The sequence below is a fragment of the Magallana gigas genome, chromosome 2, assembly GCF_963853765.1.
Source record: "Magallana gigas chromosome 2, xbMagGiga1.1, whole genome shotgun sequence".
Taxonomy (NCBI): domain Eukaryota; kingdom Metazoa; phylum Mollusca; class Bivalvia; order Ostreida; family Ostreidae; genus Magallana; species Magallana gigas.
In genome coordinates, this window is record NC_088854.1 from 39,858,807 (window position 1) to 39,876,986 (window position 18,180).

At 33.5% G+C, this 18,180-nt stretch overlaps 2 protein-coding genes across 2 annotated transcripts; one reads left to right on the forward strand and one right to left on the reverse strand.

Moving 5' to 3' along the window:
- The first annotated feature begins 10,510 nt into the window (after positions 1 to 10,510).
- On the forward strand, positions 10,511 to 11,730 carry LOC105340859 (histamine H3 receptor). Its single transcript, XM_066076548.1, has one exon. It carries the CDS (start codon positions 10,586 to 10,588, stop codon positions 11,618 to 11,620), a length of 1,035 nt encoding a protein of 344 aa, XP_065932620.1. The 5' UTR covers positions 10,511 to 10,585; the 3' UTR covers positions 11,621 to 11,730.
- A 2,098-nt stretch (positions 11,731 to 13,828) lies between these two features.
- Positions 13,829 to 18,067, reverse strand: LOC105340860 (E3 ubiquitin-protein ligase PPP1R11). The gene is made up of 4 exons (XM_011447090.4): positions 17,902 to 18,067; positions 15,818 to 15,926; positions 15,442 to 15,567; positions 13,829 to 14,881 (listed from the first exon to the last, which is right to left on the reverse strand). The coding sequence occupies exons 1-4, from the start codon at positions 17,965 to 17,967 to the stop codon at positions 14,850 to 14,852; spliced, it is 333 nt and encodes a 110-aa protein (XP_011445392.3). The 5' UTR covers positions 17,968 to 18,067; the 3' UTR covers positions 13,829 to 14,849.
- Between the last annotated feature and the right edge of the window lie 113 nt (positions 18,068 to 18,180).

Genomic DNA, 18,180 nt, shown 5'->3' on the forward strand with positions numbered 1-18,180 from the left:
TATTATTATTATTTTGTATAGTTTGTTACATTTTATTAGGATGCAAGTAAAGTTGCCAGGTCATTGGCATTTCAAATTTTCATGTTTACAGCTAATAAACAATTTGCGCCGTGCTAACAATCAAAATAGAACTAATGCATTGCACATCTTTAAGCTGGATATATTTATCATTACACCTCATAATAGTCACTGGTAGCTGATGCATACTGTTTTATTACAAGCCGTTCTGACAGACAATAAGTAAACCTTTTTTTTCATGTGCACGCGTAATTTTAGTTGAAATCCTAGAGGCCTGTTAACATATCTCATCTAAAATCTAATTTCATTGTTATGGAGTAATGTCCTGAATTATTCTACATTTTGATTATTTTTGTTGTGGGTCTGTGAAAATAGAAAGTTTGGTTGAAAATTTTATAAACATGTTTAGCGAAGTTGAGTTGAAAATGTTCCATTCTGATCATATGTACTGGTATATTCCTTAGTTAACTTTGTTTTTCCCCACAATTTATTATATACTTTAGTTTTTGCTTAACATAATTGCTATATCACAAGTTTTAACTGTAGCTTTGTATATGTGCATTCTCAAAGGTTTCAGAAAAAATTAGAATCAACGTTTTCTCAGGACGCCTGCATATAAATATTAATGCAAAGTCATAAATTGTAGCATTCCTCATCTTAAGAATTATTATGAATATTTTTCCTATGAACAAATGTTTTCCTTTCACAAACTTAGCATCCACCTCCCCACCCCCTGGACCCCACTATCGAGAGAGGCATTGCTATTCATAGAATTTTTGTTATAATTCTTGGCATTTCTGGTGAAATTACTTTTGAGAAAAGGATTCTCAAGCCCCACCCCCCTTTCCCATTTCAACAGTTCTTAGAGATAATGTCTTTCTCTAGTAAAGAATGTGGCCCGTTAATTGAGCACTTCAAATCCCAGTCACTGAGAGTGCTTGGTGCAAAGTTTGAAAGAAAAAGGCTGCAATTTCTTCGAAAAAGTTACAGATATTCACATAGTTGGGCAATGATAACTAGAAAAACTTATTTAAACCTTTGGTGATTTTGAGCTATTTTGAGGTGAGCAGAAATGAATTGTGAATGTGTACCATGTAATGTAAAGAATTTCAAAATTGCAACTACATGAGCATTACAACAAAACCCTACAAGACACGTCTTTTGCCTCAAGATGTACGTAAAGGCCCTGTCACACCAAGCTGCGTCCCCACGGCGTGTTCACACCGTTGTTAAATTTATGGAATCGTCGTAGGATCGCTAGGAAAATTCAGAAAAAATGTACAATTTTATTTGAAAATTTTACAAATGGAGATGTCACTGCGTCCTGACGTCGACCGAGGCTTCCACGGCTTGTAACTGCATTTCCAGAGTTCTACTTGGCGATTGACTGCGTTCTCGCTGAGTATCCGCCAAGCGCTCATAACGTGCTAGGGGTTTTTACCGCGTGGCCACGGCGTGCTCTGCGCCCTGACTGCGTCCACAAGACGTTCTTTACTTTTTGGTAGGTTAATGTTAATTTGTAAAATTGTATGGGAAACAAACAAGAATTTACAACTAGTAAATAAGTGATAAAAATAGTTTTGTTTTAATGAATAGGTAGATTGTAATTGAAACGTAACTACTTCTAAATAATTTGTAAAAGACTAGGACAAAAGTCAGGTCTACAAAAAAGATCCGTTATTAGTTGTTAGAAAACATAGAAAGGATGTGAAAACACCAGAACCAAACGGCATGAATTTCATCTACGCCCTTCGATAGGTTCTGGAATATTAGCAAATGCTACTTTTTACATAGTCATCTACATCCAGTTTGATAATTACTACATCGCTTGCTATTGTACAACAGCCATTGTTCAAGTTTTCATGGTCTGGATGACAAAGCACTAGAGGCGCCGTGGGTGCGCGCTACAAACGCTAAGAAACGTAGTTCTAAGACACGTCACGAGAGCGCGATGAAAGCAGCAACAACTCTTTTGGGTCGCTGTGTGACTGCAACCAAATGAAAAACAACTTGTTCAAACGCTGTGAATGCTCAGTGAGAGCGCGATAGGGACGCAGTGAGATACCAATGGACTCCGAGAGGTCTCGCAACTAATCACTGGGATTAGCTGCGTTCCTTGGGCGCGCAAACGGAGCTCTCGTGGCGCTGTTGGAGACTTTACAGGGTTGTCACTTGTCACTGCGACCTCACTACGCTTCTAGGGCTTGTTTATCAGAGCGCAGAGCCACGGCGCGTACTTTGTTCATGTTCAATTTGCGCGCCGTCGCGTGTTGTTCTAAAATGTTCTAGGCGATCCCACCGCGACGAACGAAGATGCCGTTGCGTTGTTACGGCGCTGTAGGGGACTCTACTGTGTTTACTTTGGTGTTTTACATTATTTAAGGACGCAGCGTAATCGCCGTGGGGACGCAGCTCCGGTGTAACAGGGGTTTTAAAATCTTATTAAACTTGTTTTCAGGTCAGACGACACGTTCCTCAATTTCATATGATTTTTCCAGGAATTGGTTATTAATTTATCGCTACTTTGACAAGCTTTCTTACTAAAAATTAGAGTTCCTTAGCAAGTATTTGCACAAGATACTAGAGTATGCAATTTTCTATATAATATCATTGAAAATACACTTGAATTGTTGATATAAAGGTTTTTGGCATAAATGTATATATTCTAAAAGTTTTATCATTTTAAAAATGATAATGAATAATAATGTTTTTATTTGGCAAATTATCAGGCCGTTAAAAATTTGAAAAATATTTATCATTTTTCGAGGAACGAGGTCTGACTTAAATAACAAAGGTTCCATTTACATGTACTTACTAATATTGAGTTTATGAGACTTGTTTAGACAGAAAAATAGTTCTATCTTCATTCAATAAGACATCATTAAGTAAGTAAAACAAAATATTCAGCACACATTATAAAATTCCCAGTTTGCTCATTTGCCATAAAAAAAAATTCACAGTATGATTGTCATGACCTTGCAATTCAAATACAGTAAAACACGGTTTTGACGAACATTTATAATAAATTGACGCTTAAATCGAAGTGAATTTCATTTCCCTGCCTTTATTACATGTTGTAAACTTGACGGATATAACGAATTACGCTTACAACGAAGTAAGATTGCCCTTGCCTAAAACTTCCTTATTAGCGTGTTTTATTGTATATATAGAGTAAAGAAAAAATCTATTGTTATTAAATGTTTAGCTATATTTTTATATAGAGCTTATCTTTTTCAGTAGATTGAATAGAGTTTGAAAATTGCCACGACCATCAAGCTCTCTTGAGTATAGGATTGAACGATCCATACTCTTTTAGAAGTACTAGTATACAATGGTTTTACTTCAGGCCGTATTATAAATAAGTATATATATGTGTGTGTGTTTATATATATATATATATATATATATATATATATATATATATATATATATATATATATATATATATATATATATATATATATAGTTCAGTTGAAAAGGAAGTTAGGCTCTTTTCATATCCATGTAGAAAGGATCACTTGCTTGTAATAATACATACATGTATATATACATGTATACAGTTAAAATTCTTGTTTCCAACTTCAGGAAATAGAAGCGTTCACGTTTTAATCCAATAACACGGTACATGAAATTTTTTAAAAACATTATTAAGCTTTTTGTAAGTATTAGTGCAATTGTAAGTCATAAATTTAAGAAATTAGTCTTCACAAATATCGATAGGTTACTATGGTTTCATGGTGTTTCTCTTATCCATCCTTTTTTGTCGAAGAGTCGGCAGTTTTCACAAATAAACAGCTTCGTCAGAATATCTATGCAGGCAGGAATCTAAATAAAGAATTAGATATTTATGGAATTCACCAGACGAAGTTCAAAGAAATTTTTTAATCAAAATCGTCCCGAGATGACCGATGATAACTCAGTATTCAGTAATGCCCAAAAATGATTTTTTTTTATCAATGCAAACAATGAATCGGTCTGTTTGCATGACTTATTCTTTAAAGAGTTTTATAGTAGTTCTTTTCTGAGTCAACGAATAATTCTTTTAATTGTACGTGAAACTTAATCTGGTTTCTTTTTTTTTAAGAATTGCCAGGTTAATATTACATGTGGAATAAATAGTTATTACAAATTTATAAAAGAAAAGAAAGACAGCATTTTAAACTGATTCCTGAAATACATCAGAGACTTTCGACGTTACATATTTTCTCAAAATAAAAATATGAAAAAAAATCAAAAACAAATAGTTATACCTCAGATGCTTGTGAAATACGTGTATGTTCATTATAAATGTAAATGCATAATATCTTTATACCAACATGAGCAATCTGACCTTGACCATGACATCGAGGAGGAGGATAATGATGAAGATTCCCCTCCCCTCACCGTGACGTCTGTCAGTGCCATAATCATCTCGTTTTGTGATTCCTGTGTCGATGTGAATCTTTACGAGGCCTTCATCTGGTTGCTATGGTCAAAAGCGTCACTGAACCCTTTTTATACGCCTACAACATTGCTAGATTCGCGAAGAATTTTCAGAATATTATTGGTTTGTGGCAAAAAAAAAATCACCGAGGCTCTGCCACTACAAACTCGAAACCATAAAACATTAAAGTTGTTGACTTTTTCGTATAACCAGAATCTAATTCATTAGATGTACACGAAAAAGGCATTCAAGTTGATCTTTCTTTATTTCAGTGCGCATTTAATTGTTATAGACAGTTCAAGTTAATCACTAATACAAGGAGAAAGTAGTTTCTTTCAATATTTGTCCTAAAATTCAAAAATTGTTTTAATCTCATGAAAATACACATATATTATCTTGAATATGAGTGTATATAAAGTGCCAAATTATACACTTTTATCTTGTTCCAAAAATATGACATTTTGGCAAATTTCTAAGATTTAGTTTAAAAATGATGAAAAATGGCGCATTTTCTCATTGTTTTTTTTTTTTAAGAGGAGAGTGTCTGAAGCCGTCGCACACAACGAAATTAATATATTTCATGTGATATCACGTGTTAAAGTTATAATTTGAGTTTCATTGTGGACGACAGCTGCGGGCAATTTTTTTCTATCAAAAAAGTCACTGAGAAATTGATGTCTTAATAAAAATTACGGGCAAATGTACTGTTTATGACGTCACAATTACCCTTGTGAAAGTCTAATCAGGTATCCCTTTATAGATTCTCAGTTAATGTGTATTCTTTTGTAAATGAATGTTACATTTCAATTTCTTGTGATATTTTTAATAATCACTCTAAAAAGGGCAAACTATGACTGAAATTGTACCTAATTTTAGGTTTATAATTGTCAGATTTTATAATTGTTTCTTTGTTTATTTGCTTATTGTTTGTACAAATGTCCGGATTACATGACTTTTTAAATAATGAGTACCAGTTCTTAATAATTTGATTTGTGATTACTCAATATTCGTGGCAATTATTGCAGTGGTTCTCTCACAACAAGGTTTAATAAACAATGAGAGAGAGAGAGAGAGAGAGAGAGAGAGAGAGAGAGAGAGAGAGAGAGAGAGAGAGAGAGAGAGAGAGAACAATATATGTATTAGTATGTTACTAAAGTTACTAAAGTATGTATATGTAACTGATGTTCATTGAAAATATATATATATATCAGAAAATAAAGAACTAAAGTAATTCCCTTCTGTAAACGTAAATGAGATAAACACGTTTGTTGTATTATGGAAAGTACATTAGACACGAAAAAAAAAGAAACGCACAACTATAAACAATTGATTTTAGAAATAATGAGAGTAGCAATCATTGTAAGGATGTAAAAAACACACAAATCAAACATTAGGACTCTTAATAGGTATAAAAAGGATAGGTATTAAAAGGATAATAATGTGGTCGTTCATAGTATAAGTATTTGTACAGACAAAATCTATGAAGTGACAGAATATTGCTGTATTCTTAAATACATGTAACACCAATTTACAGTATTTTTATCTAATGTCATCAGCTTCATGTATATTAATCACTTGATACTTGTTGTTTACTGAAATAAAAGTTAATAGAAATGCACAAAAGTTCAGCTTACCAAAGGGTAAAGTTTAACGCAAATCAGAAATTGTTTTAGCTCACCGAGTCGGGAGACATGAGGTCGGCGCTCGGCGTCGGTGTCAAGACACCTGGTTATAGTGTTTGGAGTAGGTGCAGTATGTAGGTTACATGTATTGTTGGTCCTAACTTCCATACTCTTGCATGTATTGTGCATCATATGATATGACGCATTTGACGGGCTATGATGCTGAATCAAAGCCTTAGGTTTCGAATGCTGGAGAAGGTTAGGATTTTCAGAAGAGTTACGGTTTTCTGAAGCAGGTTAGGGTTTTCTTGGAATAGATAACGTTTGACAGCCATATCTAAGTTATTATTTGTTCTATCTTCACCTAACTTGGATGGTTCATGTATCTTTTAATACACTCGACTAGCTTTGATGCTTGATTTCAGCCATAGATTCGGATGATGGAGGAAGTAAGGTTGTTTGAGCTGGTTCAAGTTTTTGGAGCAGGTGTCCTTTGATGGTCCTATCTTCTAATTCATATTATCTTTACCTCGGGTTGATGATGCATCTTGTGATACTATTGCACTCGACAGGCTTGAATGCTGAATATGAATCAAGGGTTTTGGATGCTGGAGGATGTTAAGGTTACATGGAACAGATCACATATCTATTAAGTAAATATTAATCATTATTTATTCATATCTGCATGGTTATCGTATTGAACATGTATCATATCATACGATATTGTATCATATTATACGATATTGTATCATATGTACAGTATTGGTTTGTATAGTATGAAATTATATCGTTTTGTATCATGTATAGTACGATACTGTACAAAAGACAGGAAACAATATTGCATCATATAATTTGATAATCGTGGTAATTCGTTTAAACGTGAGCTCTGTAAACTTGGATTACCTATATTTTATTTAGAAAAAGTTATAATCTCCTCTGTCAGTCATTCAGTCGCATGCATATATATGCACGTTACTTTTGTCTAAAAATGTCTAGAAATACATTTTCACTAAGTATTAATGTTATAACGAATGCATACCTTTCAGACAATTGTTTAGCAGGGCGGTGGAAAACGGAATTTTCATCCTAAACCGAGTTAACCCCTTCCCTCCAGGTCACATGATGAGTTATATTTTCTATAAAAGTATCTTATCATATTTATAAATTTAAGATTTAAGAAATCGAATTATGCATCATGCATAATTTCTTTTTAGTTGCATTGCATGATTTCTTTTTCTTCAACCCAAAGTCAAGGTTCCAACTTCCTGTGAATATGTGTCCTATGTTAGGATTTTTTGATGAGATCCTGTTATCGGTTTTTGTATACAAGAAAAGTGTTGTATACTAGTTTCATACTGGTACTGTTAAAGTCTTCCGCGTGCAAATCTCCAATAATCTTAAATAAATTAAAGCCGACAAGAATTAATAAATTATTCGGTAGCCATATTTTTAACGATCTTTCGTCTACTACGACAAGGGTATAAAATACTCGTCGAGATTCTAAGTTACGATTTATTTTTCCGATCGAAACTTTCTCGGATGGTTAAAGAGCAGTCGATCGCCACCGTTCCCTGGAATTACGAGATCTGATGAAGTGACCTCCTTTCTATATATACTTTGGACAAATTTTATTCGAGGGGAGAAAATGCAAAAGAAAATGTAGAGTTTTAGGAGATTTTAACGGATCATTCAAAGAGGTCTTTGTTCAGCCTCTGTTTTACAATCAGGTCTTACAAGTTACAATTAAATTTTAAAAAAGCCGGGAATAAGGACCACAAGCAAATCAGGAAAAAAAACACGAAAGTACGGTCGGATGTGAACGCTTTTAGCCTCATTGAAGATCAGACATTTATGGAAACTTTTTTTCTTTCATTTTTTCTACAATAACATGTTTAGGTTTTTACAACACTTTTGGTTAAAAACTCTTTTCTATCGTTCGAAAAATATGTACATTCCATATTTAAAATATAATTAATCACACATTGTATTTATCAATATTACTTCATCTACCCGTTTCTTTTTATAATCGATAGTTGCGAATTCCCAATTTCATCAATATACATTTAAAATTATAAGATCTCTAGATAAACCTCGAAGAACTATACTTAATGGGGATCAAAGGAGTGACAGAAACATCTTGGGAAACACTTCTTCTAAATAACTAGTTCGTCGATTTTGTGATAGAGTGCCAAATCGACAAGAAGATATCTCGGAAAAAATCTTCTCAGTAACGTAAACAATAATTGATTTTACCGTGATATTTGACTGACATGAATGACTATGCATAAAGTCAAGTTTGTTTGCATCATTTTGAAATTATTACAGAATTTTCCTTAACATTCTTTGGATTAAAAAAAGGGTTTTTTTAAAGGCAGGGGTTGCTTTTTTGTTGTTGTAAGAAATGCCAAAACATCTAACAATTATCTTGCACACAGAGGATATATCTATTTTATCTGCAGATTTCCGAAAGTGCATATCGAACACGTGTTCCTGCAGAGTGATTAGGTCCTGAACGACACTTATTTCCAACATATCATACAGGTGATAAGTCCAGGGTGGTCATTTCGATCGACTTTTTTTGCATTGATTTTCTTTAATGTCCATTAAAGTATGTCAGATCATTTGTCAATGATACCTACAGTCTGTATCATTTGATATTCCCTTCCAATTTCCTTCTAGTGCACTAGATGCTATTTTATCTTCCAATGCGTTTTGAACAGCATGCAATGAAGCAACAACCACCTTAAAAAAGCTCTCTCTCTCTCTCTTTCTGACAGACAGACATATTCCCTGATACATAGAGAAAGTATTTTACAACAATATACCGTAAGACACACAACGAACTGAAAAAAAAATATTTCATTGTACTACTTTTGTCAAGGTGCCCCGGAAGAGATAAATGTTTTGCCATAAGATGATATATTCTAAATGTCGCAGTCGGGGAAAAATCAATTTCAGATTTGCAACACAAATTGGCATTATTTTTCCTCTTTCTTGTTAGCATCGTTGTAGCGATGATATAATGAAGCCTTTAAATTTGGGTGCAGTTCCGATTACCCTGAAGTATACGTTATTAAAGGCTTAATAAACTTTTCCCACTCATGAAATTTGAAATCAATAACCGTTTTTTTTCCTTCAAATCTGCATGACAAACCAGAAAGGCCGGGCTTGACGCAATCAATTTAATGAATACAGGTACTAGAAGTTTGACAAGTATATGGTTAACATCTGTAGCCCATGTTCTTTGAAACTCGGCCGTTACTTTGGTTTCTTTTAGATTTAGTTTGTAATTAATGAGACAAACATAAATATCAAATATATAAATTAATGTTCTTTATTTTCAAAAAGGTGGATTTATTAAGAGGGGATTTCAAAAAGTGGGCTGAGCACAACTGATGGTTCATAAAAGAGGATAAAAAACGACGGGCTTACCCCCAAGATGCCAATTGACTTATACTTTAACAGGTGAGTAAACATTAATTTTCTACATTGTACATAAATGATTGCTTTTCAAAGTTTGATAATAAAAATACACTAATTACACTATCAATGACCTGTAATGTTAATTCATTAAAGGTTAGATTTCTTTCAAAGAAGGTAATTATGATGCAAATATTTTGTTCCAAAGCGACATGAAGACATTGTTAGTTTCTGCCTAATGTTTGGTATTCGTTAATCAAATGCTATATATAAATGACAATTTAGCTATTCATAATCTGTACCAAATGTATATTTTATGGATATAAAAATGTAAAATATACTAATGGCTCCTTAACACACCGGGACCAATGTTTATGATAACATTATATCATAGAGATCTTGTTGCATTGGGAAATCGGTTTTGCATTTCTTCGAGGCGGAGCGATCATGACACCAAACGCAACCCCGACCCGCAGAACCCGAGTTCTAATACGGCAGGAAACTCTGTAACAAGAGTTTTAAATATTATCATTTGAATTTTCCCAAAACTTTTATTTTGTTGGGGACTATTTCTTATGTAAACTATAAATCCTACATCTCCTAAAATACTACTAGTACATGTAGTATCATAACTAAAAAAATACCAGTTGATTCTGTTGCTTTTCCCAAAGGTGTTGAGAACCCTTTTTTCAATCTAGAATATGCTGCTTTTTGCAATTGCGTTCACTTCATGCGATAATGAATACGAAATAACAGGATCAACGCCGACTCTTACAAACAAATACGGATATAACAAGTTGAAAGCCAATGTATCATACGTTACTTTAGAACACCCTTTGCGGATGATACTTCAGATTATGAATGTCATGAACTATAGTTTTCTTGTTTTAATTTTAAACGCGTATTACTAGCATATTTTCAAATTTGTGTTATAATGAAGAAAGTAAAGAAACTAATATCATACAAGATACTACACTGAACTTCGCATTCATATTCTCTTGTCCCTTAACTATATGGACATCTTTACACAAATAAGAGACCCAAAGAATGACATTTCAAAGTAACTTTTTCAAGAAAATAAAATCTTTTGTAGAAAAACGCCATGATTGACTCGGCAAATACGACCAAAGACGATGGAGATGAGATTGAGTTATTTTCCTTGTATGTCACCATCCCTCTAGGCGTTCTGTTGGCGGTTTTGGTTGTCCTCGCAGTGTCTGGAAACGCTCTTACCATCATAGCATTTGCAAGGGATAAAAGTCTGCGGACCGTGTACAACATGTACTTGGTTAACCTGGCCGTCACCGATTTCTGCCTCGGCCTTTTCAGCATGCTTTTCTATTCAGTTTATACTCTTGCTAGCTATAACTGGCCATTTGGCTACCATTTCTGCAAGGCCTTTCTTGTGGTAGACTTCACACTTTGTTTAGAATCCATCATTACTATCGTAATGATCAGCTTCGATCGTCTGCTTCTATTGAAGCACGGGCCGCATTACATCGTGAAAGAGACAACGAAGAAAACGTTGATCAAAATTTTCGTTTCTTGGATCCTGTCGTTTTCGCTATACTCGCCCGCCATCATTGGTTGGGACTTATGGATGGGAGAAGATATTAACGAACCGGGAGATTGCGATGTGCAGTTTGCCTACCATTTCATCTTCACTACAGCGACGGCCATCATCGAATTCGTCATTCCATTGTTCGCTGTGACCATAATCAATTTTCTTATATACCTCCAAATACGAAAACGGACGGTCGTTTCTCCACTACCCAACGGAAGGAATTTTTCATCAAACCCAATAACGGAGCAGACGACAAGCGCAGAAGAAAGGGAGAAAACTCGCAAGGATATCAAGGCTGCGCGTTTTCTTGCCATGCTCGTTCTCGTTTTTGCAATCACCTGGGCACCTTATACAATTGCAACTATTATCATTTCTTTCTGCGATAGTTGCATCGATACTTACTTCTACGAGTTTTTGGTGTGGTTGTTGTGGGCAAAATCGGCGATCAACCCCTTTCTTTATGCTCTGAACAGTGCGTTGTTTTATAAAAACTTCAGAAAACTTTTAAGATGTCGCAAAAAACCTAACAATGCTAACCATATCCCAACTGTTGTATCTCATGTTGCCTCGTAATCAGACGAGTATGCTTCTCTCGTATCAAAGCTAAAAGTCCAGTACGGGGTAGTGCTTAAAATCTAACCGCTTGTGTTTTAATCATGTTGATATTATACACTTTGTACTTGTTAAAGGGGCATGGTCACGATTTTGGTCAAAAATTATTTTTTCTATTTTAATGTTTACAATGCTTCAGTAAGGCATTTTTAATATGTAATCAAAATTTGAGTGTCATTTGATGAGTCATAAGCGAGTTACAGAGCTTACAATTCTTCGCTATGTAAACAAAAAGTTTGTTTATATTTTGAATGTTGAAGTGAAAATTACAATTTTAGACCTAAAATGAATGTTTTAATCGTTAGGAACTGTTTATTTATGCTTAAAATGAATGATAAGATAGACAAACCAGCTTTAAAAAGATTTTTTACTGGTATATTGAACCTATGTACACAAAAACAAGGCACGAGCCTTGTTTACATGACGAAGAATTGTAAGCCCTGTATCTTGCTTAAAACTCTACGACTGGCACCCAACTTTCATTTGATCATTAGAAATGCATTTCTAAAGCAATACAAATAATAAAAACAGAAAAATAAAATTTGACCAAAATCGTGACCATGTCCCTTTAAGACTAGTATCAATATAAATACAAACCAGGCAAAGAGAACAAACAACATTTCAATTTACTGTAGGTAGATTGAACTGGCTTTGGATTATACCTATTTATTAACTGCATAATGAGAGGTGTTTATTATAATTTATTTTTTATCTTATTTTATATATATATTTTTTAGTATAGTTTGGTACATTTCACTTCTCCAAGGAACAAGAAATGTGAGTCATAAGGATGACAATAAGGTTGCCAAGTTGTACTTCAAATTGGTTTTACCATTTTTACAGCCAATAAAAAAATCTAAAAACTATTTCGTTGCACATCTTTTAACTGAATATTTTATCATTAAATGTACTTAATAATGAATCAAACTGTTTACAAGAATTAAGGACATTTTAGTACCAAGCAAATAATTTCGAAAAGCATTACTGCCACTCCACTTCCTGTTTTCACATTTCCCAAGTTTCACAAGTGCATGTTACATTAATACACAAGAAAGAAACGGCTACTTTCCGCGTTGTGGGTTGCAATGAGGTAAAGTAATAAAAGATCGAACTTTTCCAGGAAATGAACGGACGTGATTCAACATTTAATTAAAAAAATATTGCCGGGCTAGGAAAAGATTCCCGGAAAAAATCTACATTAAGATAAAAACTACATTTAAACTACACAAGAATATTATGACGTATTTTAATTATGGAACGCGTAATATTGGACGCCTTCATAATAGTCAATGGTAGTTATTCATACTGTTTCATTGTAAAAGCAGCTCTGACAGAAAATACGTAAACCCTTTTTCACGTGCATGCGTAATTTGAGGTGAAATCCTAGAGGCTTGTTAACATATCTCATCTAAAATCTGATTTCATTGTTCAGAGATGGAGTTATGCTCTTAATTATTCTACATTTTGATTATTTTTAGAAACTTTGTTCTAACTGTTGGCATTTTAAATGAATTTTTTTTTCAACAGTTTTTGGAAATATTTTTCTCCATCTAGTAAAATATGTGGCCCTTTAATTGAGCAATTCAAATTCCCATTCACTAGGGGTGCTTTGTACCAAGTTTGAAAGAAATGGGCTACTAGTTCTACGGAAAAGTTAGATATTCAGACAGCTGGTCAATGGTGATTAGAAAAACTTATTTGAACCAATGGTTATTTTTGGCTATTTTGGGGTAAGTAAAAAGAAATGTGAATATGTACCATGTAAGGCCAAACAAATATAATTTTTTGTTCGTCGTACCTCCAATGAGCTGACGCTTATAATTTTTTTTACTTGTTTCTGAATTATAAATTAAGATTATCTAAAATACGAAAAATAGAGCAGAAATAGAACAGAAAACAGCGCAAAATTTCCTGGATGCGGGATATTAGTAATAATATTATTTGTAAAGATTTACTGAAATACGAGCGTGCAGGGTCCCACAAACCAGAAATTATATTGGTGTGGCCTAATGTATACCTCAAGAATTCCAAATTGCAACTGCATTGGCATTACAAACAAAACTTTACAAGAAGCATCGCTTACCTCAAGACGTATGTAAAAATCTGATTAAACTTGTTTTAATAACAAAATTTCCATCTTCGTAATAATACAGAGTTTAAGAGACTTGATTTGGCAGAAAAATAGCACTATCTTTATTCAATAAAACATCAAACCATCATTAAGTAAGTAAAACCAAGTATTCAGCACACATTATTAAATTCCCAATTTCTACGGCTTCTTTGAAACCAAATCCAGAATCCTGCAGGAATGAGCCAACACAGCAACAAATGTTTGGTTCCAGAGGACAAATTGATTTCTTATGTCTTGAAGAAATTTCATTTATTTCACCACTGAAAATTTGATGAGGATTTACAATGCACAAAACAGCATCAAAAATAAAAAAAAACTAACTGCATTTTTTATTAACCATCATTATTACAATCCTTAATGACCCTGCTAGTTTTGAAACTTGAACAACAAATGGAACATAAAATTTCTGAGGCTTTAAAATTGGCAAGTACATATATCTTGCAATTTTTTTCTTAATGGTAGTTTTGTATTACCAAATATTTTACTTCCTTTTGTAGAGTATAGCTTGGTATTATAAGAAACCTTTAGGAATTTAAAAAGAAATATTACATTTTGTATTATCTATATAATCTGAATGTGAAAGTTCTTTTCAGCCATCATCAAACATATCTATACACTGGGTAGCTTACAATACTCATACATAAGAATATAAATATTTCCAGAGTTCACATGCATACAGCGTATGTATTCTGTAGGTTGAGTTATCAAATAGTTTCCCTTTCATTTATAATACATATTGGACTACTTTCATCAATTAAACATGTATGCTTAACCAAATTATGTGATAGATGGATAAAACCCTATATCTTTTGCAAGAGAAAAAATTAATTTTACATCAATTTAAAAACACAAACATTCAGACAACAAAATATTCAAAAAAAAAAAATTTACCGGTACATATATATACTTATGTACAGCATATATTTTAGGTTTCCGTTGTCTAAATCATAGAATGCATAATGTAAACAAAAACCCCATTAGATTTCCGACAACTCAACAGAACATAATATACCGGTATAGTACATATATTACGACAATTTTTCACTTGCTGGTCCACTGCTAACTTGGAACTTCCGAACCAGGACCAGGACCTGAAAAATTCCAGATTTGTTAAAAATAATTCTAATTAAAGAGGCTGGTTGGTAAAGGAAATTTATGAAGAAGATTGAATACAAACACACTCCCCATATGCAGCTTGCAATATTGAATGAAATTGTAAAAACAAACTTATCTAGGAATTAATACATTGTGATACTGAACACAAAAACCATGCACAACAAACCTAGAAAAAGGGTTCATACGTGTTGTCCTTCCATTCCCCCCTCCCCCCACCAAAAAAAAAAATTAAATTTCTTAAATTTACACAGTAAAACCCACAAAAATAGGCCTCAGACCCCTCTGGCAAACAAAATCATCCCTTGGATATTAAATTAAAATACAACAATGGTCAAAAACATATGGAGTATGCAGTTTATAGATATTGTGTAATTTCTGTGAATTATTGTAAATAAATGTACTGTATATATGACTTAGGCGTCTAACTGAATTCAAACAGATGCCTATTAACATCTCCATCTAATATTCTGACTTTGCTTTTTCTTAAACTCTATATTAAAATGCTGTTTGCTTTGTATGGTGTAATATCACATACCTGAATCGTCATCCTTGTCTGTGCGGAAACATTTGTCTTTGTGTCCTCTACAACTACGACACTCATCGTCTGAATCATCTGATGATGATTCATCAAACATCTTTGGTTTCTCGTAGATGCAGCAACCTGAGATATGAAAGACAATGACAAACAAGTACATGAAAATCAAACCCTCTGATACATAAATAAACGTCCTACATAACATTTTCTTGTTTTTTAAGTTCTTATCTGAAAATAATACATGTAATACATATTTTCCCTCAGCTGTTTTGGTTTTATATACTTGAAATACAATGTAATAATTTTGCATGTTTCTCCCTGCAGCATTAATCAGAACTGAAAGTCAGAAAAAATTTAATGCTCAGCATGAACTTACACTTTGACTTTTTCTTGTTCATGTGTTCATTGTCTACTGTGTCTGTTGTCCATTTTACTTCCCTCTTGTTTTTGGGCTTTCTCAACTTGAGTTGTAGTACCTGTGGTTGCTAAAAAATTTCAAAAAGATATATCTTTAAAATCTATAAACAAAATAAATAAAAGTCGCTCACAACTTTATCCTATTAGTTTTTCTGTGAGCTAGCTAATTATCAGAAATTTTTAACATCCATTGCTACCAGTATGTACCGGCCAACATAAAATGTTCAGACAGTCATAAGGAGTGCTACTGGTAAGTTGTATTAAAGTATCAAGATTCAGTTTTCATGAAATGTTTGGAAATTTTTTATTAACGTTATACAACTACATAATTACAAACTAATTTTTGATGACATTGATCAGAGATTCAGAGTTTGGAAAACGCTTTTGATCACAAAAACAATTTAATTCTCACAGAATTTCTGCCTTCATATTAGGAATTCAAACCACTATACTAACTAATAAAATCAAACATATCAAGATCATCTGGCTATATATACTACATATTGCCAGATGATCTTGCTGTTGATGTTTGATTGGTCAATTTGGAATAGATAATTTTTTACTTTTGGGTTCTTTGAAGAACTAAAGTTATAAAATATTTTTTTTCAAATTGTCCTGCCCTAGGTTATTTTAAACTTATTAATATACATAACCAATTTCCATTGAATCAACTCTATAATATATATATATAAAATAGAAATCTGACATATTTTAATTATCCATTCAGATTCCATGCATTACATTAAGTTATCATCTGGGGTACTTTTATGTCGTACTTTAACTTAAAAGTTGTTGCAAAAACAACTCCCGATGAAAATTTCATCTTCAGCCAAGTTCCTCACCTGATAAGAAAGAGGGGCATTTCAAAAAAATTAATCTTGTGATTTTTTTTATAGTTGTGAAAGAATAAATTAAGTTTTAACTATGAGGTACTGAGTTCATTGATTTCACTAAACTGTTATTTATATATTGCTGATCCTTTAAGCAAATTATTGTCTTTTATATGTTTTGTAGACTCCAGAATGGAATTGAAATAATATCCAGGGTTGTCTCTAAGACCCGGGAGGTGGGAAATTCCCCCGCCTATAATGCCATAATTACCTGGCTATTATAGCATTTCAACACAATGTAGCTATAAGCAAGACCCCCAGACCCCCCCCCCCCCCCCCAACCTTCTACTTTTTTTGTTTCTTCCGGCGCGCGCGCGCGCCTTCTACTTCAATTTTTAGAGACAACCCTGAATATCTATTAATGATAATCAAAGTGAAGCCACATCAGAGTTATTTATTTGTGAGCACTGCCTCTCGCTACAAAATATAAGTATTGAATAACAATTAACTGAAGGCAAATTGTTGGACAGCTAGAGTATAGTTAAATAGAGACACTATTTCGCTTAATGTTTGTGTAATTATATCAATATCATACATCAATATTTGTTCAAACTTTCTCTAAGATAATGTGAGCATCAGATCAATTGGTGGATAACTTGATTAAAGAATTCAGGGACCCAGGTTCGAATCCTGGTCTGTTCCATCATTATTTCTCCCATCCCATTACATTTGCTGCCATGGCAACCCCTAAATCTGATAGCCTAACTTCGGAGAAAAGAACCAGTTATTATCAAGGTTGAAGATCCATTTGCAACAGAAGGAATGTGACAGACTGGTTTGATAACAAATACTGCCAGACTTGCGATTTCTGAGATTTAAGTCTACTCTGTGATTATTTTAGCATCCTATTACACTTAGTGGTGTAACTAACCCCAGGAACTGACAGGTTAATGGAAGAACATTCTAGACCAATGATCATTTGAGACGGAGAAGGGGGTATGACTATGTGATGGTCAGACCGATTTGATCACCGGCGTTTGGTATCTCAGTTGGTTGGGAACTCGAACTCAGGCCCCTAAATTCTCTGGAAGATCGAAGAGAATTCAGGGAGCTGGGTTCAAATCCCTACTGCCCCGTCAGTACCCATCTCGATCCCCGTTAACTTAAACATATTAAATCATATCACCATTTAACGAAAAAATAAAAAAAATACCTCTGCTTCTTCATTTATAACTTGTGTTTCGGTGACACCCGTTGATTGTGACTGACACTCGGCCATTGAATTTCAAAATATCACATCCCAAACAGTAAATTTGTTGACAAAATAAAATCTTTTCAGATTGACAGAAGGTGCGTTCGAGTGTAAACAACCTGTACCTAAATCTTGTTTTCTCGCTATCCATCGTTAATTTTAAATCGGTTCTTATCTCTATTTTGTAACTTTTCAAATGTCGTTTTGATTTAACTTTAGTTACCACTTCGGCTTTACAGA

Coding starts and splice junctions, on each gene's coding strand:
- LOC105340859 (XM_066076548.1), top strand. CDS start 10,586: ATGATTGACTCGGCAAATACGACCAAAGACGATGGAGATGAGATTGAG.
- LOC105340860 (XM_011447090.4), bottom strand. CDS start 17,967: ATGGCCGAGTGTCAGTCACAATCAACGGGTGTCACCGAAACACAAGTT. Junction 15,927..17,901: donor TTATAAATGAAGAAGCAGAG/GTATTTTTTTTA, acceptor GAAATTTTTTAG/CAACCACAGGTACTACAACT. Junction 14,882..15,441: donor AGACAAGGATGACGATTCAG/GTATGTGATATT, acceptor GGAATTTTTCAG/GTCCTGGTCCTGGTTCGGAA.